The sequence below is a fragment of the Salmo salar genome, chromosome ssa04 (assembly GCF_905237065.1).
Source record: "Salmo salar chromosome ssa04, Ssal_v3.1, whole genome shotgun sequence".
Classification (NCBI taxonomy): domain Eukaryota; kingdom Metazoa; phylum Chordata; class Actinopteri; order Salmoniformes; family Salmonidae; genus Salmo; species Salmo salar.
This window is the reverse complement of record NC_059445.1, coordinates 42,249,562-42,277,023: the sequence shown is the minus strand read 5'-3', so window position 1 is coordinate 42,277,023 and position 27,462 is coordinate 42,249,562. Positions and strand designations below refer to the sequence as shown.

The 27,462-nt window shown below is 44.8% G+C and overlaps 1 protein-coding gene across 1 annotated transcript; it reads left to right on the top strand.

The window, feature by feature from the left end:
* The first annotated feature begins 555 nt into the window (after nt 1-555).
* On the top strand, nt 556-26,871 carry LOC106603121 (sodium/potassium/calcium exchanger 3). The gene is made up of 18 exons (XM_014196383.2): nt 556-1,018; nt 1,201-1,374; nt 9,128-9,244; nt 20,957-21,033; nt 21,307-21,381; nt 21,598-21,682; nt 21,989-22,092; nt 22,261-22,335; nt 22,480-22,505; nt 22,662-22,715; nt 22,827-22,969; nt 23,336-23,502; nt 23,577-23,811; nt 23,985-24,151; nt 24,797-24,911; nt 25,022-25,134; nt 25,482-25,547; nt 26,040-26,871. Exons 2-18 carry the CDS (start codon nt 1,266-1,268, stop codon nt 26,148-26,150), a joined length of 1,839 nt encoding a protein of 612 aa, XP_014051858.1. The 5' UTR covers nt 556-1,018; nt 1,201-1,265; the 3' UTR covers nt 26,151-26,871.
* Nucleotides 26,872-27,462: the final 591 nt, after the last annotated feature.

Here is a 27,462-nt window from a genome sequence, read left to right as displayed (position 1 = left end):
TCGGTCTGAGCAGTTTTACTGCATGTGAAACACAAGTCACAAAGTGTGTAATGACAACATGACTAAATAAAGAAAGGGAAGTGTTTATTTAATGGAAGTCCTCTGGAATTTACTATATAGCGCATGCACACTCTCCTCCTGCATATGCATGCACATACACACACAGTAAACACTACAGAACACTGAGCCCTGTGTTGGACTATGTTAAATGTCTTCCTGAGTGCATACAGTATACAAAAAGGCAAATACATGTTTCAAGTCTCGTTCCACATGGTCCATAACAAGTCAAGACAACATAACACAAACACTTCCCTGAACTGTGTCCTCTGGAAAGCTTTCCTAAACACAAGTCGCGGTGAAGCTCTTTATCTTCCCTGGCCTGACACCTGGAGAAGGGCTGATGACAACAATACCGTGGCTTATGTCTTTATTTGGGGTTGGAGCAGCGGGCAGAATCTTCACTAGGGGCCAGAGCAAAACGTGTGCCAGACATACCGTAGCTCAAGGACTTGATGCAGGTTGTACTCATCGATGTTCTGTAAACATAGACAGCATGCACTGGTGTCCGTCTCTGTGTGGGTGTTGAGAGGGGGAAGAAACGGCCTCTCTCCTGTTCAGATATAATGTCTGTGAAATTGTTTAACCCGTCCAATTTTACACTTCGCCAACCACATCACTTTTGTTGTTTGACTACAGTAGTACATTAGTAGGCCTACGAGTGTCTATTATAAATCCAGAGGTGATGAAGAATTTCTTCCACTATGTTCAGATGTGAAATTGTCACTCTGGTTGCTTGAGGAAATAGACTATCTTTGAAAATCGTCTGAGCACTGTTTTCTGTTGTTTTGTTGCTCTATGTATTGCATGTCGCCGCCTAGTGGTTCCCACTTTTAACGGAGCGCACAACACGACGACGGACACGACTTCAGAGCCAGTCGTTTGCCACCGCCTCAACTCTTTGGTTTAAACCTGCATCTGCTGTCACCGACCTTTCAATCTATCTACCGATCTGAATGCTGTAAGTGCTGTCGTTACTTCTACACCCACCCACTCCTCATTTGTAATCTTGTGTGATCTCAAGGCATGGATGTCACGGTGCGCCTTGGCATAATACAATATTGTAATCCGAATTGAGCACAGTCTGCGAGGATTTAGTACGGGTTTACACAATCAGCGAACTTGACATTCAAGTTGTTGTAGGGGAAAGTGGAAACCGAGCTGATCGCAAACAGATATGTTTTGACCGGTGAGGGACCGACTTCGGAATGAAGACGGCAGGACAGACTGGGAGACCGCGGCCGTTCCAGCGGTTCTGCTGCTGTGGAGTTGGGCTTCTCGCGGTCATTTGGCTCTCACAGTTCGCGCACGTGATAGGTGAGTTGTTCACAAGGATTAATGATGGGGGCAATTTTGCAGAATGTCAATTTATTAATGTTCCTTGTGTGTTTGGGGTGTTTTTAGTATCACATATTTTAAACTAATCGTTTTAGAATTATGAACATTTTAGCACATTTTCATATCATAGATTTAATTATAATATGCTTTCCTAAGGGGGGAAAGGCATCTGTCAGTCAGCTCATTCTGTGTCACATTCTTCATTCATTAAATACTCAATTAAATACTGCCCTCACTAAATATGCCTGATTACCTAATTTATTGGAGGAGATCATTATGTAACCATATTGATAAAAGGCTGTATGGGATGAAAGAGAGAGATTTGTAACCAACAGATTGGAGGATCCCCTCCCCTGTCCCCTCCCCCAATATTATGCACCTTGAGTGTGACACCTGCTTCACATTGGGAGCATACTTTCAGCATCACCTCTCTGATCCAGAGGGGTTGGGTTAATTGCGGAAGACGCATTTCAGTTGAATGCATTCAGTTGTACAACTGACTAGGTATCCCCCTTTCCCTTTCCCTGCTCCAACCTGGCATACTCTCAGCCAATAACCTGCACAGAACCCCAGATAATCACCCGAGTGTACTCAGAGAATACGTCTCCACCAAGCACTGCATTAAGTAACACTGAAGACAGATGATTGAAATTGCACTGCAGTGAGAACAGGGATATGCATGTAAACTGTGTGGGAAAGAATGCGTGTATGAACAAAAGAGGACATTGGGATGCAGTTATTCATATCCTTTGTATGAACATCATAAGGTCAACATTCACCCAATAGGGGTCTTATTCTCTACAGAGCTGGGTCTACGGTTTCCTCTTGGAGGATGGATTCACATATTCAGCTAGGAAGCAACAGATGATCAGGCTGAAGCGTTCAATCATGAGGTGTGTGTGCATGCGTGTGTACGTGCGTGAGATTGTGTGGGCCAGTCTCGTGATTTTGAGGTTGAGAGAGTATGAGTTAAAGTAATGATTTTTCAAGCTATGTCCCACGCTCCACGCTCTTCTCAATTTACATCGACAACATAGCTCAAGCAGTACGAAGCTCTCCCATCCAATTATATGCAGATGATACAGTCTTATCCTCAGCTGTCCCCTCCCTGGATTTTGTGTTAAACGCTCTACAACAAAGCATTCTTAGTCTCCAACAAGCTTGCTCTGCCCTTAAACTTGTTCTGAACACCTCCAAAACAAAGGTCATGTGGTTTGGTAAGAAGAATGCCCCTCTCCCCACAGGTGTGATTACTACCTCTGAAGGTTTAGAGCTTGAGGTAGTCACCTCATACAAGTACTTGGGAGTATGGCTAGACAGTGCACTGTCCTACTCTCAGCACATATCAAAGCTGCAGGCTGAAGTTAAATCTAGACTTGGTTTCCTCTATTGTAACAACTCCTCTTTCACCCCAGCTGCCAAACTAACCATGATTCAGATGACCATCCTACCCATGATAGATTACGGAGACATCATTTATAGATCGGCAGGTAAGGGTGCTCTCGAGCGGCTAGATGTTCTTTACCATTCGGCCATCAGACTTGCCACCAATGCTCCTTATAGGACACATGACTGCACTCTATACTTTTCTGTAAACTGGTCATCTCTGTATACCCGTCGCAAGACTCACTGGTTGATGCTTATTTATAAAACCCTCTTAGGCCTCACTCCCCCCTATCTGAGATATCTACTGCAGCCCTCATCCTCCACATACAACACCCGTTCTGACAGTCACATTCTGTTGAAGGTCCCCAAAGCACACACATCCCTGGGTCACTCCTGTTTTCAGTTCGCTGCAGCTAGCGACTGGAACGAGCTGCAACAAACACTCAAACTGGACAGTTTCATCTCAATCTCTTCATTCAAAGACTCAATCATGGACACTCTTACTGGCAGTTGTGGCTTCTTTGTTTGATGTATTGTTGTCTCTACCTTCTTGCCTTTTGTGCTGTTGTTTGTACCCAATAATGTTTGTACCATGTTTTGTGCTGCTACCATGTTGTGTTGCTACCATGCTGTGTTGTCATGTGTTGCTGCCATGCTATGTTGTCATCTTAGGTCTCTCTTTATGTAGTGTTGTGGTGTCTCTCTTGTCGTGATGTGTGTTTTGTCCTATATTTTTATTTTTATTTTTACTCCCAGCCCCCGTCCCCGCAGGAGGCCTTTTGCCTTTTGGTAGGCCGTCATTGTAAATAAGAATTTGTTCTTAACTGGCTTGCCTAGTTAAATAAAAAATGACACCAACGTTCTGATACTGTTAGTATTCTGCTTTAATAGCTGTCATATCTGTTTAAGTATTCTTCAGTTTTCCCCACTATTTATACCTTCACTATCTTATAACTGAGATCATGTTATTTACCCCATAGCTTCATTAATAGGTCTAATCTTGGGAAATAAAATGAGTAATTACTTAATGTATCTTTCTAAAGGCAACATATTTGTATTACTCAATAAATGCATTAATTTTGCATATTCATCATACAGTATCATTCTAGTGGTAGGGCATTGGAAAAGATTCAAATGCTCCAGGGCAGTGATTGGGGATATTGCCTTGTGAAGGGTGCTGTCTTTCAGATAGGATAACAAATGGGTGTCCTGATTCTCTGTGGTCACTGAAGATCCCATTACAGTAAGAGTAGGGGTGTTAACCCCGTGTCCTGGCCCTCATACCAATCTGGCCCTCATACCACCATGGCCCTCATACAAATCTGGCCCTCATACCACCATGGCCCTCATACCACCATGGCCTTCATACCAATCTGGCCCTCATACCACCATGGCCCTCATACCAATCTGGCCCTCATACCAATCTGGCCCACATACCACCATGGCCCTCATACCAATCTGGCCCTCATACCAATCTGGCCCTCATACCAATCTGGCCCACATACCACCATGGCCCACATACCAATCTGGCCCTCATACCAATCTGGCCCTCATACCACCATGGCCCTCATACCAATCTGGCCCTCATACCACCATGGCCCTCATACCAATCTGGCCCTCATACCAATCTGGCCCACATACCACCATGGCCCTCATACCAATCTGGCCCTCATACCAATCTGGCCCACATACCACCATGGCCCACATACCAATCTGGCCCTCATACCAATCTGGCCCTCATACCACCATGGCCCTCATACCAATCTGGCCCTCATACCACCATGGCCCTCATACCAATCTGGCCCTCATACCAATCTGGCCCACATACCAATCTGGCCCTCATACCAATCTGGCCCTCATACCAATCTGGCCCTCATACCAATCTGGCCCTCATACCAATCTGGCCCTCGTACCACCGTGGCCACATAATCATCCCAAGCTTCCAATTGGCTCATTCATTCCCCCTCCTCTCCCCTGTAACTATTCCCCAGCTCGTTGCTGTAAATAACAATGTGTTTTCATTCAACTTACTTGGTAAAATAAAACAAATCCTAGTCACTATAGGGTGGCAGGTAGCCTAGCAATTAAGAGCTTTGGGCCAGTAACTGAAAGGTTGCTTGTTCAAATCCCTGAGCCGTCAAGGTGGAACAATCTGCCCCATCAACGACTGGGTGCTGTGGATGTTAAGGCAGCCCCCTGCACCTCTCTGATTTAGAGGGGTTGGGTTAAATGCAGAAGACACATTTTGGTTGAATGCATTCAGTTGTGGAACAGACTAGGTATTCCCTTCCCAGTTGTTTTTGAAGGCTGTTTAATGTATTGCTGATTCCAGTCTAGTTCGAGGCGGACCATAGCACCAATGCCTACAATGCAGCAGACAGCTCATCCCAAGGAGTGAGGGAAGGATGTACCCATATCTGAACCCCACATCTTTGATTCTTCCCTCCTCAAAAGGACATGACCTGACGTGAAATAGTGTCTCAAAGAGACTCGACTTAGATCAGAGTGTGGTCTCAGTCTGGGTTAAAGCCCTGTGTTCTGTGATGTGTGGTCTCAGTCTGGGTTAAAGCCCTGTGTTCTGTTATGTGTGGTCTCAGTCTGGGTTAAAGCCCTGTGTTCTGTGATGTGTGGTCTCAGTCTGGGTTAAAGCCCTGTGTTCTGTTATGTGTGGTCTCAGTCTGGGTTAAAGCCCTGTGTTCTGTGATGTGTGGTCTCAGTCTGGGTTAAAGCCCTGTGTTCTGTGATGTGTGGTCTCAGTCTGGGTTAAAGCCCTGTGTTCTGTGATGTGTGGTCTCAGTCTGGGTTAAAGCCCTGTGTTCTGTGATGTGTGGTCTCAGTCTGGGTTAAAGCCCTGTGTTCTGTGATGTGTGGTCTCAGTCTGGGTTAAAGCCCTGTGTTCTGTGATGTGTGGTCTCAGTCTGGGTTAAAGCCCTGTGTTCTGTTATGTGTGGTCTCAGTCTGGGTTAAAGCCCTGTGTTCTGTGATGTGTGGTCTCAGTCTGGGTTAAAGCCCTGTGTTCTGTGATGTGTGGTCTCAGTCTGGGTTAAAGCCCTGTGTTCTGTGGTCTCAGTCTGGGTTAAAGCCCTGTGTTCTGTGATGTGTGGTCTCAGTCTGGGTTAAAATCCTGTGTTCTGTGGTCTCAGTCTGGGTTAAAGCCCTGTGTTCTGTGATGTGTGATCTCAGTCTGGGTTAAAGCCCTGTGTTCTGTGGTCTCAGTCTGGGTTAAAGCCCTGTGTTCTGTGATGTGTGGTCTCAGTCTGGGTTAAAGCCCTGTGTTCTGTGGTCTCAGTCTGGGTTAAAGCCCTGTGTTCTGTGATGTGTGGTCTCAGTCTGGGTTAAAACCCTGTGTTCTGTGGTCTCAGTCTGGGTTAAAGCCCTGTGTTCTGTGATGTGTGATCTCAGTCTGGGTTAAAACCCTGTGTTTTGTGGTCTCAGTCTGGGTCTGGGTTAAAGCCCTGTGTTCTGTGATGTGTGGTTGTGCTGTGAGAGTGTAATAATGATGGCGGCAGCGGCGCCATCTGTGACGGGCCCATTTTAGAATTTCACATTACCCAGGCTCCTCTTGACGCCTCCACATGAAAGCTGCCACACCCCCATGCTCAGGCCTAGAGCAAAACACTTGTGAAACACGCTGATTGGACTGTAATGTAAAACAAAGCGGACAGTGATCATGAAACAGACTGGACACAGAGAGAGAACAAGCAGTCTCATAACAACCGAGGGTAATGGCGCCCATTGGCTGGCTCTGCTCTGCTCTGGACAGATAGATCTCAGTGGTTGGTAGTGGCTACCTCTTATGTGTTTCCATAGGAGACAATCATTAAGATATACACTATATTTTTTTTTTTAAGTATGTGGACATCCCTTCAAATGAGTGGATTCGGCTATTTCAGCCATAGCCATTGCTGACAGGTGTATAAAATCTAGCACACAGCTCCATAGACAAACATTGGCAGTAGAATGGCCTGTTCCTGAACAGCTCAGTGACTTTCAAAACTCAGCAAAAAAAGAAACGCCCCTTTTTCAGGACCCTGTCTTTCAAAGATAATTCGTAGAAATCCAGATAACTTCACAGATCTTCATTGTAAAGAGTTTAAACACTGTTTCCCATGCTTGTTCAATGAACCATAAACAATTAATGAACATGCACCTGTGGAACGGTCGTTAAGACACTAACAGCTTACAGACGGTAGGCAATTAAGGTCACGAGTCGTGGTTTTGTCTCACCAGGGGTGATGGTCGGATTCGTGTTTATCGTCGAAGGAATGTGCATTACACTGAGGCCTGTACTCTGGAGCGGGATCGATTTGGAGGTGGAGGGTCCGTCATGGTCTGGGGCTGTGTGTCACAGCATCATCGGACTGAGCTTGTTGTCATTGCAGGCAATCTCAACGCTGTGCTTTACTGGGAAGACATTCTCCTCCCTCATGTGTTACCTTTCCTGCAGGCTCATCCTGACATGACCCTCCAGCATGACAATGCCACCAGCCATACTGCTCGTTCTGTGCGTGATTTCCTGCAAGACAGGAATGTCAGTGTTCTGCCATGGGCAGCGAAGAGCCCGGATCTCAATCCCATTGAGCACGTCTGGGATCTGTTGGATCGGAGGGTGAGGGCTAGGGCCATTCCCCCCAGAAATGTCCGGGAACTTGCAGGTGCCTTGGTGGAAGAGTGGGGTAACATCTCACAGCAAGAACTGGCAAATCTGGTGCAGTCCATGAGGAGGAGATGCACTGCAGTACTTAATGCAGCTGGTGGCCAAACCAGATACTGACTGTTACTTTTGATTTTGACCCCCCCCCTTGTTCAGGGACACATTATTAAATTTCTGTTAGTCACATGTCTGTGGAACTTGTCCAGTTTGTGTCTCAGTTGTTGAATCTTGTTATGTTCATACAAATATTTACACATGTTAAGTTTGCTGAAAATAAAAACAGGTGACATTGAGAGGACGTTTCTTTTTTTGCTGAGTTTAGGATGCCACCTTTCCAACAAGTCAGTTTGTCATATATCTGCCCTGCTAGAGCTTCCCCGGTCAACTGTAGTGCTGTTATTGTGAAGTGGAAACTTCTAGGAGCAACAACAGCTCAGCCGTGAAGTGGTAGGTAACACCAGCTCACAGAACGGGAACTCCGAATGCTGAAGCACATAGCGCGCGACACTCACTACTTTGTTCCAAACTGCCTCTGGAAGCAACGTCGGCACAAGAACTGTTTGTTGGGAGCTTCATGACATGGGTTTCCATGGCCGAGCAGCCGCACAGAATCCTAAGATCACCATGCACAATGCCAAGCGTCGGCTGGAGTGGTGTAAAGCTCGCTGCAATTGGACCCTGGAGCAGTGGAAACGCCTTCTCTGGAGTGATGAATCACACTTCGCCATCTGGCAGTCCGACGGATGAATCTGTGTTCGGCGGATGCCAGGAGAACGTTACCTGCCCGAATAAATAGTGCCAACTGTAAAGTTTGGTGGAGGAGGAATAATGGTCTGGGGCTGATTTTCATGGTTTGGGCTAGGTCCCTTAGTTCCAGTGAAGGGAAATCTTAAGGCTACAGCATACAATGACATTCTAGATGATTCCAATTTTGTAGCAAAAGGTTAGGGAAGGCCCTTCCTTGTTTCAGCATGACAATGCTACCGTGCACAAAGCGAGGTCCATACAGAACTTGACTTGCCTGCACAGAACCCTGACCTCAACCCCATCGAACACCTTTTGGATGAATTGGAATACCAACTGCGAGCCAGGCCTAATCGCCCAACATCAATGGCCAACCTCTCTAGCTCTTGTGGCTGAATGGAAGCAAGTCCCCACAGCAATGTTCCAACATCTAGTGAAAAGCCTTCCCAGAAGATTGGAGGCTGTTATAGCAGCAAAGGGGGGACCAACTCCATTTTAATGCCCATGATTTTGGAATGAGATGTTTGACGAGCAGGTGTCCACATAAAGGTTAAATTAAATAGATCAAGCAGTGTAGCAGTGGAGGTCCTCCTTGTTGATGCTGTCCTTCCTTATATAGTGGTGCAAAGCTGAAGCCCAAATAAAGAGATTGGCTATCAGCAGAGGGATATAGAACAGGGATTTACACCGTGAAGAGATTACAGAGATGAATGGTTTATGAGAGTTCGCTCATAAAAGATTACATGATCTCCTCTGCTGACCCGCTCCGGTTTCTTTCTCCAGCCTCCATAATGAGGTGTCCAAATTTCTCTTCATCTTCTGTCAGATCTGCGTTAGAACACAAGCCTTTGAATGTTGTGTCCAATAGTGTCTTTGGACCAGTGTTTTGAGGAGCCTCGGTGCAATGCAATACTCAAATGACAAGCCAAATGTCTTATATTTCAACAGAGCCGGAGTCATCCGGGTCTCATTCTGGAGAGGATGAGGTTCCAGTCCGTTCCAGACGCAGGCTGATGCAGGAAGAGTGGACAGAAGACAACCAGACCCTGGACCTTTCTAGACCAGGTGAGTCAGCCTCCCAGCCCCAAATCTTTCTCACTTCCACCTTGCCACTGACGCTAACTGCTCTCCCTGTTTATGTCCCCAACCATGTCCTCTGGCACACAGCTTTAGATCTCCTCAGAGAATTACAACTGATGCGGACCACCTTCAAACTCGATAGTCTCTCTGTACTCATTTTACATTACATTTGAGTCATTTAGCAGATGCTCTTATACAGAGCAACTTAATAGTGTTCCACTATGCGTTAAATTCTAAATAAGATTCCATAGGAGCCCTATATGTCCTGAAGACACACGTGATGCACAAACTGTCTCTTGACTGAAGATTTATTTTCCAAACTTTGTGGGACACTTGAGGGGGCTCCAAGTGTGTCTTAGCTGTGTAGATGTGACTGAGTGTGTGTTTATGTTTATGTGTGTTTGGGGTAGACAGTTGAGTCTGTGCGTGTGCTGGTGAACCCTGGCTCTCCTTCTCCCCTGCGGGTTAACTGAAAAGGTCATATGGGCCGAGACTGCAGTGCAGTGGTTGTCAGGAATCTCTGCTCTGTAAACTGTGTCTCAAACTTGGCTGCCGGGCCAGAGGAAAGGTTCTGTCTGGAGGGGTTAGAGCACCATGCCAGACTTGTGCAATGGAAGAATCAAGGCAATAGATAAACAGTTAGTAAACACAGTGGAGGACATGGGGGGGAGAAGACAGCTAGGGAGGAGAGCTCTGCAGCAAGACAACAGGACTGAGCAACACACAGTGCTTTGACTTCAATCTGCAGCATGAAAAATAATGAACTGCATTGGATACCACTATCTCCCTGAGGACGCCTGCCAGGCTGCCACAATCATTATATTTTTACGCTTGGCAGAGGAGAGCCATTAACTACACCAGTATATCAAGCACCAGATGTGTTGTCTTTCTGTTACAAACAGACCTCGGTATCTTTGACAACGACACATCTCCCATATAGATGGGGTGATAAAGTCAGGGACGCAGCTTTGGTTTTAGAAGTGGGCGGGACATAATTATTATTATTATACTTTTTTTTGTCGGATAAACACTCCTACCCGACCGCCCGGAGTCTTCCGCCTGGTCCTAAAGCACACCGTTGCCTTGTTTGTATCACATTCCAATGATAAAACTGTGGGGGACAAAAAATGCAATTTCAGAATGTGGGGGGGGACATGAAAGTTGCACCCCTGTATAAAGTAAATACAGGTTGTAAAACAAGAGGCTGATGGATCTGCCCTTAAGAAAAAAGATTGCAGTCAGAGTGCAATATAACTGCAGTACACTGCAGTATAACCCCAGTACGCTGCAGTATAACTGCATTTAGAGTGCAGTATAACCGCATTATGCTGCAAATACTGTGTCCAAAATAACAGTGTTTTTCACTACAGTAATTTCATTGTAATTGCAGTTACTGTGCAGTATACCACAGTCAACTGCAGTTACTGCACTTTTACTACAGTTTCAAAACTACAATTTTTTTTGTAAGGGTGTGGGCAAGTATGAGAAACTGATCAGATGGGCTGCACTAGGCTACTCCTTTATAATACAGGCTCAGGGCAGGCTACCCCTCGTTATCTGCATGTCAGCCCCTGCTTACTGTAACTGGTAATAATTACATAATCCATAGTGGGATCAAACGGCCAGCTCTTAACTCAATGAATATTATCTTTGGGATAGCGTAAGGGAGGTCTAGCTCTCCATCCCCCCTGCTTAACAAGACGGAGACGGCAACGTCTGCCTTCAGTCGTCAACCCTTTGAGGCCAGCGTTGCTAAGCAACTGAATGCTAAATGTTGAAACCCAGAAAATTCTGTCTTTCAAGCATTCAAAGTGCCGAGACAGAATTAACAACCACAACGAGCTAAAAATAAACCAGTAGGAGAAGATAAGCGAATGCATTTTTATAAGTGTCAATAACGATCGCTCATATGTTTCTTTTATGCATACGTTTGTTGGTTTTGGCAAACAACAGAGGCAGACGTTTGAGGATGATTTTTCCACAGATATATTTTAGTGGTTGACTGAAAAAGAGAATCTGGCAGAAAGAGAATCTGAGTATTGTCAGGGGAGTCATTTATTATGGCTGTCAAATAAAGCAAATGGCTATTAATGTAACCATTAAACATGGGAGTAGTTTTCTTTTTGTCTGAAGTCTTTGGGAATTGGGGGAAATATTCTTAACTTTCCATCACTCCCTCCCGTCTCTCTAGAACCCTTGTCCTCTCTGAGTTCACATTGGTTCCTGATGGTAATTTAAAGATCAGAGGTTAAGTATGGAGGTCAGACTCACACTCACAGACAGCTCTTTGTGTGTTTGAACATAAAACAAGTTTTCAGTATATGGCTCACGTATACCGTCTAAATTTATATAGAATGGCGCTGCAATGGATATCTGCTGTTTTGTGTGTTCCTGACCAATTCTGTTATTTTGATAGCTTTTTCTGAGCTGATCATAATTTGTTTTGTTCATAATGTTTCAGCCATCTCTTCCTTTGACCAAAAAAAGCTTCTGTACATCAGAACAGCGATCACTAACCTCCCTTTAGATGAAGATTTCTACTTCAGCGAGTCGGCGGTGCAGGACATACTGCTCACCCCGGGCCAGGCCCTGATCCCAGAGCCACGGAAAAGGAAAAGACGCCGACGGCGAGCACCCTGACAAAACTATGTTCGCAAATAAATAATCCACCTCTGCCCTCCGTTCTGTTGGTCGAACGTGAAAATCACTGGAGAACAAACTGGACGAGCTCCGTTCGAGACTATCCTATCAACGGAACCTGAAGAACTGTAATATCCTATGTCATGGCTGAACAAGGACATGGATAATATACGTCTAGCTGTTTTTTCTATGCATCGGCAGGATGAACGGCAGCATCAGAAAACTCAAGGAGGGAGATGTGTGTCTCAATGTTAAGAACAGCTGGTGAGCGATCTCTACTATGAAGGAAGTCTCGAGGTTCTGCTCGCCTGAGTTAAATTATCTCATGATAAGCTGTTGACTATACTATTTACCAAGATAATTGTCATCAATTTTTTGTGGCTGTCTATTTACCACCACAAACCAATGTTGGCACTAAGACCGTACAAAACGACCTGTATAAGGCCATAAGCAAATAGGAAATGCTGATCCAGAGGCGACGCTCCTAGTGGCCAGTGATTTAAATGCAGAAAAACTGAAATGCGTCTTACCTACTTTCTACCAGCATGTCACATGTGCAGCTAGAGGAGACAAAACTCTAGATCACCTTTACCCACAGAAATGCATAGAAAGCTCTCCCTCACCCTCCATTTGGCAGATCTCACCAAAACTATCCTCCCGATTCCTGCTTACAAGCAAAAACTCAAACAGGAAGTACCAGTGACACGCTTAATACGGAAGTGGTCCGATGAAGCGGATGCTAAGCTACTGGACTGTTTCATTAACACAGACTGGAATATGTTCCGGTTTTCATCTGATGACGTTGAGGAGTTTACCACATCAGTCACCAGCTTCATTAACAATGATGTCTCCACAGTGACCATACGTACATATCCTAACCAGAAGCCATGGTCATGGCACACATCAACACCATCATCCTAGACACCCTGGACCCACTCGGATTTGCCTTAACGCCCTAACAGATGATGCAGTCCACAGATAACGCAATCTCTATTGCACTCCACACTGCCCTCTCCCACCTGGACAAGAGGAAAACCTATGTGAGAATGCTGTTCATTGACTACATCTCAGTGTTCAACACCATAGTGCCCTCCAAGCCCATCACTAAGATAAGGACCCTGGGACTGAACACTTCCCTTCCCTTTGCAACTGGATCCTGGACTTCCTGATGGGCCACCCCCTGGTGGTGAGGTTAGGCAACAACACATTTGCAACACTGACCCTCAACACGGGGGCCCCCTCAGGGGTGTGTGCTTTGTCCCCTCCTGTACTCCCTGTTCACCCATAATTGCTTAGCCGTGCACAACTCCATCATTAAGTTTGCTGATGACACTGCGGTGGTAGGCCTGATCACTGATGACGATGACACAGCCTATAGGGAGGAGGTCAGAGACCTGGCAGTGTGGTGCCAGGACAACAACCTCTCCCTCAACGTCAGCAAGATAATGGAGCTGATCGCTATCTACAGGAAACGAAGGGCCAAGCACGCCCCCATTCACATCGACGGGGCTGTAGTGGAGCGGGTCGAGAGCTTAAAGTTCCTCGGTGTCCACATGACTAAGGATCTATCATGGTCCATACACACCAACAGGTCAAGAGGGCACAACAACGCCTCTTCCCCCTCAGGAGGCTGAAAATATATGGCACGGACCCTCAGATTCCTCCCTTGCTTACTTTTATTATAACGTGTTATTACTTTTCAATTATTTCTCTCTTTTCTTTCTGCATTTTTGGGAAAGCCCCGTAAGTAAGCATGTCAAAGTTATTTTACACATGTTGTTTACAAAGCATGTGAGGAATAACATTATATTTGATTGATTTGATTTCAGATAGGATATTAGTGGTGCCTAATTGTTTTACTTCAGTAGCGTCCTGTGTTTCCCAGCCCACCAACATGACATTGAGACTGACTCTTTAAGATGATGGATGGTACCATATGACTGTCTGAAGAGGTGGAGTAATCTCCTGGGAGAGAGTGAAGTTTATCGATTGCACTCCCACTGTAGGTCTTCTGAGGATTTCTCAAATTATTACAGCCACTGTTTTGTTGGATGAAGGATGGTTATTGAGTGTTGGTGGGATTTGTATGGCTGGATTGGCTTTGTCTATTCAGAACCGGGACAGTATTTTTGCGTTCCAGTTAGACATGTATCTGCTCTGTTGCAGTCTACCATTGAAAACCATTGAAGACTAGACGCAGAAAAGATGCGCTGTTTGTTTTTGAGCAATATGATTGGCTGTTTATTCAAGCGCCACCAAGCTACGTTCACACGGTACACGCGAGCTGTCCGGAGCAAAAAGAAGCGCAGAGCTTATTTATTTTAGGGATAGTAATTAACAAAAGTAAACGTTCAATAGTGAACATACTAGCAATATGCTGGCTAATGTTAATAGTCTGCAAAAAGAAAGCTACAAAAATACACTTTACAGGGCTTGACATTCACTTTTATTTCTACTTGTCGCCCACGAAAAAATGGTCTGTAATAATTTTGACATCATTGTAAGGAACCACTTTACAACATAAGATATATTATTATCTCTTTTACCATAGAGAATCAGACAAAAATGAAGGCTACACTCTTTGCATATTCAAGTCTGTTTCAAAATACAACACTCTCCTGGAGGATGGTTGACCACCCTTGGTAGCCTATAAAATATTACAACATTACAATAAATGACAACAAACTACTTTGTATATCTTTATAAAATAATTCCCTCCAGGGCTCGAAATGAAGGATGTCCCATTCCCTCAACATTTATATGGTCATATTTTGGCTAGGCTACTTTGAAACAAGGCAAGTTAACCCACTGTTCCCCGGGCGCCGAAGACGTGGATGTCGGTTATGGCAGCGCCCCCCCCCCCAGAGGGGTTGGGTTAAATGCCGAAGTCACATTTCAGTTGAAGGCATTCAGTTGTACAACTGACTAGGTATCCTCTTTCCCTTTTCTTTCCCTTTCATAAAATGACATAAAACGTCCAGGTTTTAACTATCAGTCCCGAGATCCCAGCAAAAAATCTACTTTTCATTTATCTGACTTGATCTGCATGTCCCTTTATATTTAGCCCCAATAAAACATTTTTACCATTTTATTTCCAGGACAACCAGGGCTAAAAGTAGAACACAAAACAATTTGACATAAACAGTTACATTCCGCCAACGCAAAAACCTGATAAAAATGAATTTATATGAATCCTGTACATTAATTGTTTGCTCACTGGGAAATGAATATCCAACTAGTCAGTGACAACTGTGTGGAGTTCGTGACAGCAACTATGTGAGCTTATTACAGTATTATTGACTCTATGTCCTGGGATTTCAAATGGTATTCTATGTAGAAGAATCCACATCAGACTGCTAACAACTCTTGTGTCGCTTGTGAGTGTCATGTGTGTTCGTGAGAGTCTCAGCTTTTCATAGATAGCATTTAATAGTTTGTAGCTGAAACTATTCTGATGTTTTTGTATAAACGACCGGGACCACTCTAGCTCAGCCCTCACTGATCACACAGACTAATAGACAAATCCAATGGGACAAGAAGTCTGTAACTCAAACACATAATGTTTGAAAGGGGTTAGAATTCCAAAACACGCCGGTGATACGGTGGTACTCATTGGGTTAAACAATTCGTTTCAAAATGCGGTGCGCAACAGACACTCCTTTGCTCTCCGGTCTTGTGGCCATTTGTGCTTTGAGTATGTTGACAGAATCAATCCTTTAGAGGTTAATGTTGATTATCCTACATTATAGATGACATGCATATTGGCTACAGCCTCATGTCCAGACCGATGCTGACATGATAGACGCGCCATAAAATGCTGCCAAACTTTAATGAGACTTTTAATTTCATAAATATGGGCTAAACGCCAGTCATGTTTGACAAATATAATGTATGATAATCAACATGAAGCTCTAAAGGCTTGATTCTTTGTCCTGTAGGCTTTGTATGTACATTAATATAGATTTGAATATTATTCCAATGTTGGCCTCTCTGATCCAATTCTGATCAGAGTAATTGTGATTTTTGTGTGATTTTCTGTTTTGTGATTTCTGTTTTTTTTTACTTGTCCAGGACAAGAGAACAAGCAGTAATGTCAAGCCCTGCTTTAGCATTCCTTGGCTAGCCTGCAGTAGCCATGTTGATATCTCTTTTGAAGCCGTTATGTAGCCATTATGGGCAGCTTCCTATTTAGAAACAAACATTAAAGCTATTAATACAATGCAATTTCTAAAGAATAGAGTAATGACTTACTTTGCTAATTTATATTAAAAAGCTTTGTAATAAATATCATAATAACCAAATATAACTTATTAATAACTGCATATAGAGAGAAAGCCTGCCAACCTATAGTCCCTGCATAACCCCAATGCATTTAAAAACTACACCATGTCCGGACCAGTAGAATTTTCGTTCAGGCCAGTCGATTTTTGGCCAGCTGAGTCTGGTCAGGCAAGTGAGAAAAAAAGTTGATGTTGGACTCAGAGTTTTACCTGACCAGGTAATGAGATCAGGTAAAACTACAGGCCCCAGAAAAGGCACGTACACATTTTGCCACACCCGTTTCGAACCTGTATTGCCACCTTTGGGTTGCTCTTATCTGCCTTTCTAAGAGATGACTGACTATCTCATAAAATCAAAGAATGAAAAATATGGAGGATGGATGAAACAAAATGTTTGGATTCTTCATAAAAAAAATGCAAGGTTGTTTCAGTGGTTTATTCTATGTAGTGGTGCTGTTTCTGTTGACGTGTGCTGTCGTTTTCTGTGTTTCTCTCAATACCTTAGCTTGACTCCAAGATACCCTGCAGAATCAATAACATATCTTTCTCCCCTTCACTCTGCCAGCCATTTGGTCACAATTGCAGTCCATTTGAGTCCCCTGCAGCAGAGTGACTCAAATGGATATCTCAGCTGTTCACAGCTTTAGTGGTTTCATTTAGTAGGGGTTTCACTTTTAATCAGGACTGATATGGCATTCAACACACACTCAAGCATGCTCATGCAACAGTATAGCTTCCGTCCCTCTCCTCGCCCCAACCTGGGCTCGAACCAGGGACCCTTTGCGCACATCAACAACTGACACCCCACGAAGCATCATTACCCATCGCGCCACGAAAGCCGCGGCCCTTGCAGCGCAACGGGAACAACTACTTAAGGTCGCAGTGCGAGTGACGTCACCCGATTTGAATCGCTATTAGCGCGCACCACCGCTAACTAACTAGCCATTTCACATCGGTTACACTCATTGGTGTACACGCACACACACACACAGAGTGATTACATCACATGTTCATTTTGACCCCTTCTCCAGATTCTTAATGGGATCAGCGGTGAAATGAAATTAGATCAAGCCTCAGACAGTGTGAATATAAAAGGAGATCTACTGTATCTGAGAGAGATCTATAGGAGACCAGGCAATAGATGGAATTAGAGCAGGGAGATGTGCCTGGCTGGCTGGGGCAGCCTGTGATGCCAGAGGAGCAACACATGAATGCTGCTGTAGCCTCCCCCAAGGCTAGAGTGGATGGAGTCACTCAGTCCCCAGGCAGGCTGAGGCTGACGTGAACACTCACTGTCACTGCTAAGGGCACACACTGAATCTGGGATCAGAATGCTGTCAACTTCATGAGAGCTGTCCCGTGTCCTGTCCAGAATTGGAAGCCAACCTCCGATATGTAAATCAGCTTACAGCTGGTCTAGTCTATCAGCAGACCCATGCTGCATGCAGTGACAAAAGCCTGTTATATGGGAACAGAGGAAGGGCATCCTCACAAAGAAAATTCCCGGCCAACACCCTCTTGTATGCTCTCTCTCGGGCTTTCTCTCAAAGAACCTCTCCTGAGCTTTGGCAAGGAAAGATAAATATTTTTAGAACTTTCGCTCCAGAGCTGCTTGTCATTTCTCTTTTTTCATATTTCATAAGCCAAGACCATGGGAAACACACATTCCCCTCCCCCTTTCTCACCATTCACGCAGCCGTCATTGGCTTCCCACTGCCGCCTGTCAACAAACCGCTGCCCCCAGGGAGAGGGTTTCCGTGGCAACTGCTTTCACCGAAGCAACTTGTCAATAGGTTCATCTGAGCCATGTGTTCAGGACTGCATTTACAGTGCCTTCAGAAAGTATTCATACCCCTTGACTTATTCCACATTTGGTTGTGTTAAGGCCTGAATTCAACATGGATTAAGTATATATTTTTTCTCACACACCTACACCTACACTCAATACCCCATAGTGACAAAGTGAAAACATGTTTTTAGAAATGTTTGCAAGTTTATTGAAAATGAAACACAAAAATATCTCTTTTCAAAGTATTCACACCCCTGAGTCAATACATGTTACAATCACCTATGGTAGTGGTTACAACTGCTAGTCTTTCTGGGTAAGTCTCTAAGAGCTTCGCACACCTGGATTGTAGAATATTTGCACACTATTCTTTTTTAAATTATTTTCCGTAGATTTTTGTCTCCCATTGTCTGGTGGAAAGCAGCCCTGAACCAGGTTTTTGCCTGTGCTTCTTTCTAAAAAAGAAAAAAAGCCTCCCTAGTCCTTGCCGATGACAAGCATACCAGTAACATGATGCAGCCACAACCATGCTTGAAAATATGAAGAGTGGTACTCAGTGATGTGTTTTGTTGGATTTGTCCCAAACAACGCTTTGTATTCAGGACATAAAGTGAATTTCTTTGCCACATTTTTTTGCAGTTTTACTTTAGTGCTTTGTTCCAAACAGGATGCATGTTTTGGAAAAACGACAATGTTTTTCTCCTATCACAGCCATTAAACTCTGTAACTGTTTTAAAGTCACCATTGGCCTCTTGGTGAAATCCCTGGGTGTTTTCCTTCCTCTCCGGCAGCTAAGTTAGGAAGGACGCCTGTATCTTTGTAGTGACTGGGTGTATTGATACACCATCCAAAGTGTAATTAATAACTTCACCATGCTCAAAGGGATATTCAATGTCTGTTATGTTTTTGTACCCATCTACCAATAGGTGCCCTTCTTTGCAAGGCATTGGAAAACCTCCCTGGTCTTTGTGGTTGAATATGTGCTTGAAAGTCACTGCTCGACTGCGGGACCTTACAATTATATGTATGTGTGTGGTACAGAGATGAAGTAGTCATTTAAAAATCATGTTTAACACTATTATTGCACACAGAGTGAGTCCATGCAACTTATTATGTGACTTGTAAGCAACATTTTACTCCTGAACTTATTTAGGCTTGCCATAACAACGGGGTTGAATACTTATTGACTCAAGACATTTCAGATTTTCAGTTTTTATTAATTTATAAACATTTCTAAAAACATAATTCCACTTTGACATTATGGGGGAGTGTGTGTAGGCCAGTGACACAAAATCTAAATTTAATCCATTTTAAATTCAGGCTGTAACACAACAAAATGTGGAAAAGTCAAGGGATGTGAATTCTTTCTGAAGGCACTGTACATAGAAACTGGGGCATTTTGTATTGGGGCTAAATGTCTCGGGGACCTGGGGCAGGTTCCGGATCTGGCCTGCTTTCCAAAGCACAGCTATAGGATAACGAAAACAGGAAATAATAGAACTACCACATCTAGAGCACAGATGTCCTGACACTGATAGGATGCAGATGTCTACCCACCTTCTTTAGTGAGATTCTGCCTCACTCTTCCTTATGATAATCTGACAGAAAGTTTACGTGCTAAACCGAGATGGTTTAGTGAACAGGTCCTGCAACAGCTGGCCAGAAAAGAAAATAAGCTCCTTTCTCCACAGTTCTCTGGGAGGCGGGAATATTAGACGACCAGAGACCCTCACCCTCTAAGTCTCAGATTCAGGATGTTGATTACACAGTATAGAAGGGCATGGCCAAGCATACTGTCAACTTCCAGCCATCTAGAGTAGACCATATGGCCCCCTGTCCTCTCCGGTCCACACTACAGATTCAAGGGTCAAAATCGAATATCCTTGATCACATGGGAGCCGTGCTCTCTTCATCCACAGGGAGACGGTTCAGAATGCTGCCGTAGACTTACAGCGCAGTACATGGCATGTAGTGTGCGTACTGTGTTGTGTAGAATGTGTCATGAAGCCTGTGTTTGGGAGCGTGTGTCATCCACCACGTGACGTGTAACATGTGCATTATAGAAAGCGTGTGTGGTGTGGAATAAGTCGTGCAGCATGTGTTGTGCGGCGTCAGACAGTCTGCATTGTGGGACTGACTGTGCAGGCTACCCAGCGCTGCCTCAGAGCAAGAGCGCTATTAATAGGGTTGAACTCCCCAGTCGTTAAAGTTCATTTTCCCCTGCGTCTGAGTACTGATTTAGCAGCGCTGCCTTGTGCTCTCCAGGCTGCAGCCTCCTCTCCTCTTCTCATCACGCCGGGGGAAACGAGGGGAAGCCGGGCTCTCATTAACACTCTCATTCACACCTGAGGACCAGAGGAGCAGGAAGCAGCTGTTCCACACACCTCCTCCTCAGTGCTCCTCTGCTCCTCTCTCTCTACCCGGCCCAGGGGGCCAGAATCTGCTAGCCTGTACAGGTGTGTGGCTGCTTGGAGGAAGCAGTTCAATAGGAGATCATAGTTATTAAGCTGTGGTGTGTCAGGTGGAGAAGTGAGATTTATGGGAGTCAAATCGGGGGAAAAAATCTGAAAAACTCTCAAGGTGCCTCCTTTATATATATATATATATATATATATATATATATATATATATATATATTCTTTCAGAAGGCCTACTATGCCATTTCTGTGTTTTGCATCTGTCCTTTAATATACAGAGGATGATGAGATGGAGACAGGAAAGAAATGGTATTCCTCCCAGTGTGAGGAATATGGCGTCTGTTTGTTGCCCAGTGATAGACTGCTTGTGTCCAAACCATTGTGGCAGTTTGATGTTTGTGCTTTACTTTTCTAGTTCTGATCTTGGGCAGCATTAGTGCAAGACTCCGACTTCCTTCCCTCTCTGCTGTTGTTGAATATCCTTTTCCACCTCCATCTCTCACTCTCTCTCTCTCTGTAGACAGAGGTATGATCTGTGTCGAACTGTGATGTTTTACTGTTCTCTCTCCCTCAGCCATCCATGAGTTTCCAGAAGATATCTTCACCAAGGAGGAGCTGAAAAGAGGAGCAGTGCTGTTACATGTGCTGTGTGTGAGTGTCCTGCAACACACCCCGCAGAAAACACACCTGTTTAACACACCTCACAAAAACAGCCGCGATACCCCGATTCCGCAGTTTTGCAGCCGCATTCTTCGTGCAATACCATCTGTTCAGATGCGATTAGACTTCATAACAGAATTGATCTGCTAATCACACTCTCGCATTAATGTACGCCTGCCTGAATGACATCTGAATTACTTAAACACCTCCTTATCAAATCCTTTACGGACTGTCTCTATTGTCGTCTCTCACTGTACCTCTTAGGCGATCTACATGTTCTACGCTCTTGCTATTGTCTGTGATGACTACTTTGTTCCTTCCCTGGAGAAAATATCAGAGGTGAGAGAACCAGCAGCACCAATTCACTTTAAATACAGGAAGACGGAGGCGCCGTATGCTGCTTTTTAACACTCTATTACTATTTTTAGTTGAGTCGTTTCAAATATAAACGCTGTTTCCTGTTCCTGTATCACGTATTTCTACAAAGATGTAGTGCTTCTTGATCATGCATTGTGATTGTGTGAGAAGGTTCCCTCTTTGCTCTGGCCCTCTCAGAACCTGCAGCTCAGTGAGGATGTGGCTGGGGCAACCTTCATGGCTGCAGGAAGCTCAGCCCCAGAGCTCTTCACCTCTCTCATTGGTCAGTTCTTAATCCCTCTGTATTTCCCTTCTCTTAACAGTAGTGTTAGCAGTGGCCAATAAATTGGGTCAGTGAACGCTATACATGTGACGCATGTCTTTCACCATCTTGCGATGGATCTTGCAATCCATCCCAATGACCATGTTTGCGTATCATGTAATGCCACAAATATCCATCAGATGTCAGCAGAGTCAATATGAATGGTCTTTAAGTCTACATCAAATGTATAGGAACGCAATTGGCATAGCCATAGGTTTCATCCTCTTCATCACTACAACTCCTCCCCCGCCTCTCTGCCTCGCGCAGGTGTGTTCATCACTAAAGGAGACGTGGGGGTCGGCACCATCGTGGGATCAGCGGTCTTCAACATCCTGGTCATCATTGGTGTGTGTGGCATCTTTGCGGGCCAGGTACAGACCTCTGACACTACACACCTTTATGGCCTCAACAGTGTGGCTGAAGACCTCATGAACACATGGAAACATATTTTCCTACACACGCACTGGCTGAGTGCATATGAGGAGGTAGCTATGTGTTGGTTGTCTATTAGTAGTCTCTCTCTTCTCTCCCCTCTGCAGACGGTGGTTCTGACGTGGTGGTCTCTGTTCAGGGACTCCACCTACTACATCTTCTCTGTGCTGGCTCTCATCCTGGTGAGGCAGACAAGAGGAGGGGAAATGAAGACCATACAATCAAATGCTTTTAAATCCAGTCGCTTACTTGTGCTCTACGGTTACAGTGCTGAATAAACTGCAAGCCGCTATGACTAGTTTAACGCGTTAACTTTCTCTTCGTAGGTTATCTTTGATGCGAAAGTTGTCTGGTGAGTTTTATCACAGTTATTTGAATGCACCTACACATCCTTTACTTTTTGTGACAACAATCTCAATGTTACTTCTGTCAGAATTGTAAAAGTAGAGTCAAATAGCAGTTTAGTGGTTTTAGATGGTAGTTGACCAGTGTATTTCTCTGACTGTAGGTGGGAGGCCGTGCTTCTAATGACTATGTATGGAGTTTACATTGTTATCATGAAGTGAGTATTCTGCTTAGTCCCCTCTCACAGGAGTCCTCAATCCACAGAGCATGTACAGCAGTGTCTGATTGTGCTTGTGTTCCTCATGTGAAAGCTGTTTTGTGGTTTCAGGTTCAACTCCCAGCTCTTGGGGTGTGTGACTCGTCGTTTTGGTGGCCCGGGTCAGTGTTGCCTGGGTAGTGAGGGACACCGCGATGAGGAGATGGCAGAGGACGGACCCACCTGCAACACCAACATGGTTCTGCTCAGGAAAGGTCTGTCTGGAGCTCATTACAGCTCTCACTGTCTGTCTGTCTGTCTGTCTGTCTGTCTGTCTGTCTGTCTGTCTGTCTGTCTGTCTGTCTGTCTGTCTGTCTGTCTGTCTGTCTGTCTGTCTGTCTGTCTGTCTGTCTGTCTGTCTGTCTGTCTGTCTGTCTGTCTGTCTGTCTGTCTGTCTGTCTGTCTGTCTGTCTGTCTGTGTCCTGTGGCGGTCTGAGTGTTAGAAGCTGTGACCGTTCTAGATTTTTTTTAGCTCATCAAAAGTCTCACAGTTAATTATAACCGCATCATAATGCATTATACCTGCATGCCGGCTTTAGGTAAAGTGTTACCCCTATTTCTATCACTCGCTCACCCTGCAGGCCAACCCCAGGGTCAGGAGTCTCCTCCGGTGATGATGGTGGACGAGCTCCTCATCCTCAACCCCCACCAGTTGTCCTTCTCCGAGGCTGGGCTGCGCATCATGATTACCCCCCACTTCTCCCCTCGCACCAGGCTCAGAATGGCGGGCCGCATGCTCATCAGTGAGGTAGTCGACTCAGGCTGGAGGAACATCAGCAACGTTAGCCACTATGAGGCACTCATTTCTTTTCTCCCACACAGAGACAGAGGTTGATCAGGAGTCCCAACACCCAGCTGGATGGAGAGACCAGCGCAGGGGCAGGGGGCACCCCTCTGAAGGGTTCTGGAGGTCTGGAGAATGGGGGCAGTGTGGAGAGACAGACCCCTGAGGGGGCAGGGCTAGGGGACGCAGGGGAGAAGCCAGGGGCGGAGGGTTGTCAGGCTGAGGAAGAGGAGGAGGATGATGATGGGCCGTTCAGGCCTCTGCACTGGCCAGGTGAGGATGTTTTTTTTGTTGCTATGTGCCTGACTGAGGTCGGGATTTAAAAAAACACATTGTACAAACATCGCACTGCACTTGACCTTTAAAGGCAATTTTCGCTGAAATTGCATTCGAGGGAAACACTGCATGTCAACTCTGGTATATTCTTGTTATTGTGTGTGTGGCAGATGGTTGCTGTGCGCGGGTCAAGTGGCTGATCTCGTGGCCCCTGGGCCTGCTGCTGTACTGCACTGTGCCTAACTGTGTGTTCCCCCGCTGGCACCGCTGGTTCATGGTCACCTTCTTGGCCTCCACCCTGTGGATAGCCATCTTCTCCTACCTCATGGTGTGGATGGTAAGGACTAACAGCAGAGCCATAAAGCCATATCGGAACTGCAAAGCCAGGCTTTCTACAACGCTGTAATGTCTGTTGCCTTCCAGGGGTGATAGGATGGCATTTAAAGATGCACTATGCAGAAATCGCTCCTCCATTTCCTGGTTGCTAAAATTCTAATAGTTCGCCTAATTTCCTTTTATGGGACAAAATAAGCAAGTATAGTGTAGAGAATCATTGTACCATCTAAACCGCTGTGAAATGTATTTTCCATAACCAAAAATATTGTATTTTCAGATGTTTGAAGCTGGTGTACAAAACCGAAAGTAAAAGACACAAAAATGAATCTTAAGAACGGGAAGCCTAGAAATAGCGCACATAGAACAGATCTACTGCTTCTTAGACTTGCGTTCAATGTAACTGGCAGATCTATAACCCACATTTCTATGTGCATTTGGTCGGGTCGCCCAAAAAAGTGACATGTTGCAGCTTTAAGAAGGTGTGTGTGTGTGTGTGTGTGTGTGTGTGTGTGTGTGTGTGTGTGTGTGTGTGTGTGTGTGTGTGTGTGTGTGTGTGTGTGTGTGTGTGTGTGTGTGTGTGTGTGTGTGTGTGTGTGTGTGTGTGTGTGGTGTCTCTGTCTCTGAACTAGCTGTGTGTCCCCACCAGGTCACCATCGTCAGCTACACACTAGACATCCCAGACTACATCATGGGTATCACCTTCCTGGCAGCGGGCACCAGCGTGCCAGACTGCATGGCCAGCCTCATTGTAGCTCGGCAAGGTACCCGTCACCCTCTCTCCTCAGACTGCTGACTCCTGACCAGCCTTTCAACGTCCTGGTGGTGTAGTGTAGACTGTTTTAGTTTGACTTTACTCTCCCTCTCTCCTCAGGTATGGGGGACATGGCTGTGTCTAACTCCATTGGCAGTAATATCTTTGACATCCTGTTGGGGCTGGGTTTCCCCTGGGCTCTGCGCACTCTGGTGGTGGACAACGGATCGTCGGTGGGCACTTATTTATTACAACTATCCCTATGGACATTTTAACAACCATCAGCATATTATTAAGGCAGCCTAGCAGGTTAGAGCGTTGGGCCAGTAACTGAAAATCTGTCGATTTGTCCTTGAGCAAGGCACTTAACCCTAAATTGCTCTCAGGGTCGCCGTGGATAATGGCAGACCCTGGCCGTGACCCCACTCTCAGAGGGCATCTCAAGGAGAGTTGGGATATGCAAAAAAAACAACAACAAAAAAACAATTTCCAATTCACACATGCCTGTTAATACATAATAGCCACGTGAAATAAAATATAAGCCCAGCATCTGACCACCCCAACCTCTTCTTCCTCACAGGTCTACATTAACAACAAGGGCCTGGTGTATTCTGTTGTCCTGCTGCTGGCCTCCGTCTTCCTCACAGTAAGTGTGTGTGTGCGTGCCTGCATGCATGTGTCGTGCCACAATGGAGTTCACCATGAGTGACTGTTGTGCTACACATCTGGTTCCGAGCATCATTCAAGCACATAACAGGCCTTGCTGTATACATATTACAATTTTATTGTCGTTTCACTTTTTACAAGTCTTTTGTTACGGACCACAAACACACAGGGCGATTATAGTTTTATTGGTATTGAACTTTTTACAATACATTTGTTATGGACCATAAGCAGGGTGGCAGAAGGCAGGGCAAGTATAGTACAGTCTTTCTGGAGAAGGGTGTGGGTCCATCTACGGTTTCGGTTCGAGACACGTTTAATTGTGCGGTTCCACCAACCATCCAGTCATAGCAAAGCTATTCCTTTTTACCTCTTGCACCCCCTCGTTCCCTTTCCACTGAACCCCTTCTCCATCTGCCCATCCCGTTCTCTCTCCGCCTCCATTTCTGCCCCTTCTCACCTCCTCTCCCTCCAGGTGATGAGTGTCCATCTGAACCACTGGAAGCTGGACCGCCGGCTGGGCCTGGGGCTGATATTCCTCTATGCCATCTTCCTGCTCTGCTCCATCTTCTTTGGGCAGATGTGAGGCTGACACTGGGGGTCAAAGGTCAACCCTGACTCGCTTTCCTTTAAGCTGCCGCGTCCAGGAGTCCTCTGTCTCCCAGAGATCCTCTCTCCTAAAACCAAACAACAGTCTCAGCTACATTGTGCTAAAAGTTAACGTGATGTAGCACAGACACACACACACACACACACACACACACACACACACACACACACACACACACACACACACACACACACACACACACACACACACACACACACACACACACACACACACACACACACACACAGTAGTCTTTTTCAGTGGTACAACCCTTTTTAATCCGGAGTGTAGTGTTTTAATACACAGCAACACATAATGTCCAGCTGTCACCATGGAGAAATAATACAATAGACTAGTACTCTTGTTTCTTAACCTTAAGTTTGGAACACCCGTGTTTGTTTTGAATGTACGCCCTAGCTGATGTTACCTTGTTGAGTGGGGATTCAGTATGTACATTTTGTGCTGGGGTACAGTGGAGCATAGACCAGTCAGTAAGGTACTAAGAACGTAGCAATAGCACAAATGGACAGCATAGACTTGTAATGGGGAAAATGTTAATAAGAGATGCAGATTATTGTGACTATAACTGACCGAGTTCCTCCCGAAGAGGATTTATGAATAATTTTTTGTTGTTGTTGCCTCACTGCTTTTAAACAAGTATTGTTACAAACTAAGTAAATAATAGGCTAACGTGAAATCTATGATTTGTAGCGTTTTTTTTAGAAGTGTTATTACTATTGACGACATGTTTCTATGAGTGTCACAACCTTTGATTAAATACGTACGGGTCTGTTGTAATAGTTCACTATGTTAAAGTATGATCAATATTTGTAAAAAATCTTTCTGTACATTTTTGTTTTTCAGTATTACTGTATAACAATTATTAAGTCAACAAGACCATACTTTTTACTGTTTCTAAATGTTTACTAAATATTTTACATAGTTTTACAAAAAATGAATGCCAGACAGAGACTAGATTTGTGATGTTTTTGATATTTGTAAGAACTAGATAACATTCTTCCTATGATATTTGTGAGAATACCATATATTGTAACTGAAAGACTATGTATATTTTTGGTCACTTAGTAAAGTGATGCTAAAGAAGACTGATGCGTCAGATCAGCACACTCCACCTAGATTTGATGAAAGGAGAATAAGGTTATATTGAATGTCACTTTCTATTCCACTATTAGGTTATTTAACACAGATTAGATCCTTTTTCAGCACCTGAACCCCTTGATTTACTATCGTTATTTATTATTTCTGAGATTTTGCATATTTCCTTTGT